Source organism: Trypanosoma rangeli (assembly GCF_003719475.1).
Source record: "Trypanosoma rangeli strain AM80 chromosome Unknown Tra_15.4_contig_00631, whole genome shotgun sequence".
In the NCBI taxonomy this organism is placed as follows: Eukaryota; Euglenozoa; class Kinetoplastea; order Trypanosomatida; family Trypanosomatidae; genus Trypanosoma; species Trypanosoma rangeli.
In genome coordinates, this window is record NW_021706375.1 from 820 (window position 1) to 2,879 (window position 2,060).

Consider the following 2,060-nt stretch of genomic DNA (forward strand, 5'->3'; position numbering starts at 1 on the left):
GCAGTACTTTAAAGCATTGTTCATGTCCTCCGAGAAGACCTTAAAACGGAGGGGCGCCCAGTCAGACACAAAGGCAGTCGACACCTGCGTCCCGTCACGCTCCCGGTCCGGCAATTCACGCACAACTGCCCTCATCGGGGGGCCAGCCTTGCGAGAAATGCGGTCAAATATGCAGCGATGCTCAGCGGCGGCAAAAGAACCGGTGCAGCAGCAGAGCAGCAGCAGCAACAGGACGTACGGAGTGTGGCGCATTCCTCGTGTCTTTCCTTTGCGTGGCGTCTCGTTCCCTTCTTTCCTTCTGTGGTTTACTTGCTTATTGTGTCGTTATACTCCGATTCGTGTCTAGTGTGAGGTCAAGGACGCCAAAAAAAAAAAGAGATCGCGTCTGGCCCACCGACGAGCACACACACACACACACACGCAACCAAAAACAGCCAAGGCCAAGACGCGCCCGTAGCCACCCGCGTGCCCAGAGGCGCACCCGACGAAAAACAAGACAACCAACACTGTCGGCAGCGCGTCGCCGCCATTTCTGCTGCGTGAAGTGTTGCGCCCACGCACAACCCGGCCACCACCACCATCAACCAACAACAAGGAGAAGGCACTAACACCCGGCCACAAGCTTTGGCTTGTACAAGGCAACCAACGGCTCACATCCCAAACAAATCCTCGGTTTCCAAAGCAATATACGCAACCGTTGGCCCTACAGCTTACACAACATATATCACACAACTACACAACGGCAACTGATTCAACTAAAAAACGCAATTGTCAAACCAATACCACATCACACCACAAATAATTAAAAAAATAAACATACGAGAAAAAAAAATTATACTACTTAAAAAACTATATTCCCCAAACGCAATGCCCCTTTTGCGGTCGCACTCAGACTAAATGAAAGACATAATTAAACATGTGACAGTTTATAATAAAATCGTTTAAATAACACGATCAATCATGTTATAGTTTTAAATAAAGTCATTTAAAAAAAATATTTGACGGTCCGATGTGAAATCATTAAAGAGACGTAATTAACTATTCGAAGTCCATGTAAAGTTATTCCCTTTTTTTTTAATGTAAACGTTTTGCGTCTGTGCGTGACGCCCCACCACCCTCCAGAGGGAATTGGGTTGGCCCCTTTTTGAGACTTCGTGCGAGAATTTAGACGTCGAATCCGAGCCCCCTGCCGGAGTAGCCTCCCCTTAGAAAAGTGGGGGAGGCGGAGAAAGTGCGATTTGGATTTTTGAGGCACGCTGTGCCGAAAACGAGGGCGCGGAAGAAGCCGAAACAAAACAGGACAAACTATCAAAGCAACAAACTAAAGGCGCTCCACCTTCAGCAGGCCAGCGCCACCATCTTCTATGTCGCTGCCGGCCGTGGGCAAATCAGTGGCCGCGGAGACCGAACGGGTTGCAAAAGAACTGAGTCAGTGGCTGACCAAAGTGAAGCTCGGGCACCTCGAATCCCCCCAAAGCCAAATTTCGCACGCCGGGCCGCAAGGAACGCACAGCAAAATAAAATGTGACCCGGCGCCTCCCCACCCACGCCTCTTCCAAACCACGGCGCCTCTCCCCACCTTGAACCCTCCTTGTAAAATCCGCCGGCATCGATGTCTGGTGTTCGCTCCGCGACAGGGATGGAGAAGCAGTGCGGACGCCGCGCCTCTCGCCGAGAAAACCTCGACACGAGTTCCCCACCCCCCTCTTCCCGGCCAACGCAAACTAGTTCGATAGGACGCTGGCCCCGGGCGCGGCCGAACTGGCCCAGGCGAGACTTTCACCGTGCGCCACGCCCATACGCTTCCGCAGTGCGTCGCATGAGGCACCGGTCCTCCCGCGGAGGGCTCAGAGGCTGCGGGCGCCCGTATTCCCCGCCCTTCCTCTGCCCGGCGCCCCCTGCCACTGGGGCGCGGGTCTGGAAGCCTCCCTGGATGCCCGAAACGCCGACCGCCGAATGAGTGGCCCGAGAGCAGAGCAACCGCTTGGGCAGCGCCCGCCGCCCCCACACCACGCGCAGCCCACCCAGCACGTGATGCACCCGCAGGCGGTGGGGCATTT

General features: G+C 54.6%; 2 protein-coding genes across 2 annotated transcripts in view, besides 1 other annotated feature; both read right to left on the reverse strand.

Annotated features, from left to right (window-relative positions):
- TraAM80_09610 (leishmanolysin) overlaps nt 1-252 on the reverse strand; it is a gene marked incomplete at both ends in the record, with an annotated part of 408 nt that extends 156 nt beyond the window's left edge. The window contains one exon of the mRNA XM_029386281.1: nt 1-252. This exon is cut by the window's left edge and continues 156 nt beyond it. Within this exon, the coding sequence (XP_029233867.1) occupies nt 1-252 (252 nt within the window).
- A 149-nt stretch (nt 253-401) lies between these two features.
- Nucleotides 402-423: a microsatellite.
- Nucleotides 424-1,779: 1,356 nt separating this feature from the next.
- Nucleotides 1,780-2,060, reverse strand: part of TraAM80_09611 (uncharacterized protein) — a gene marked incomplete at both ends in the record, with an annotated part of 1,365 nt that continues 1,084 nt past the window's right edge. Inside the window, one exon of the mRNA XM_029386282.1 lies at nt 1,780-2,060. This exon is cut by the window's right edge and continues 1,084 nt beyond it. Coding sequence (XP_029233868.1) covers nt 1,780-2,060 — 281 coding nt within the window.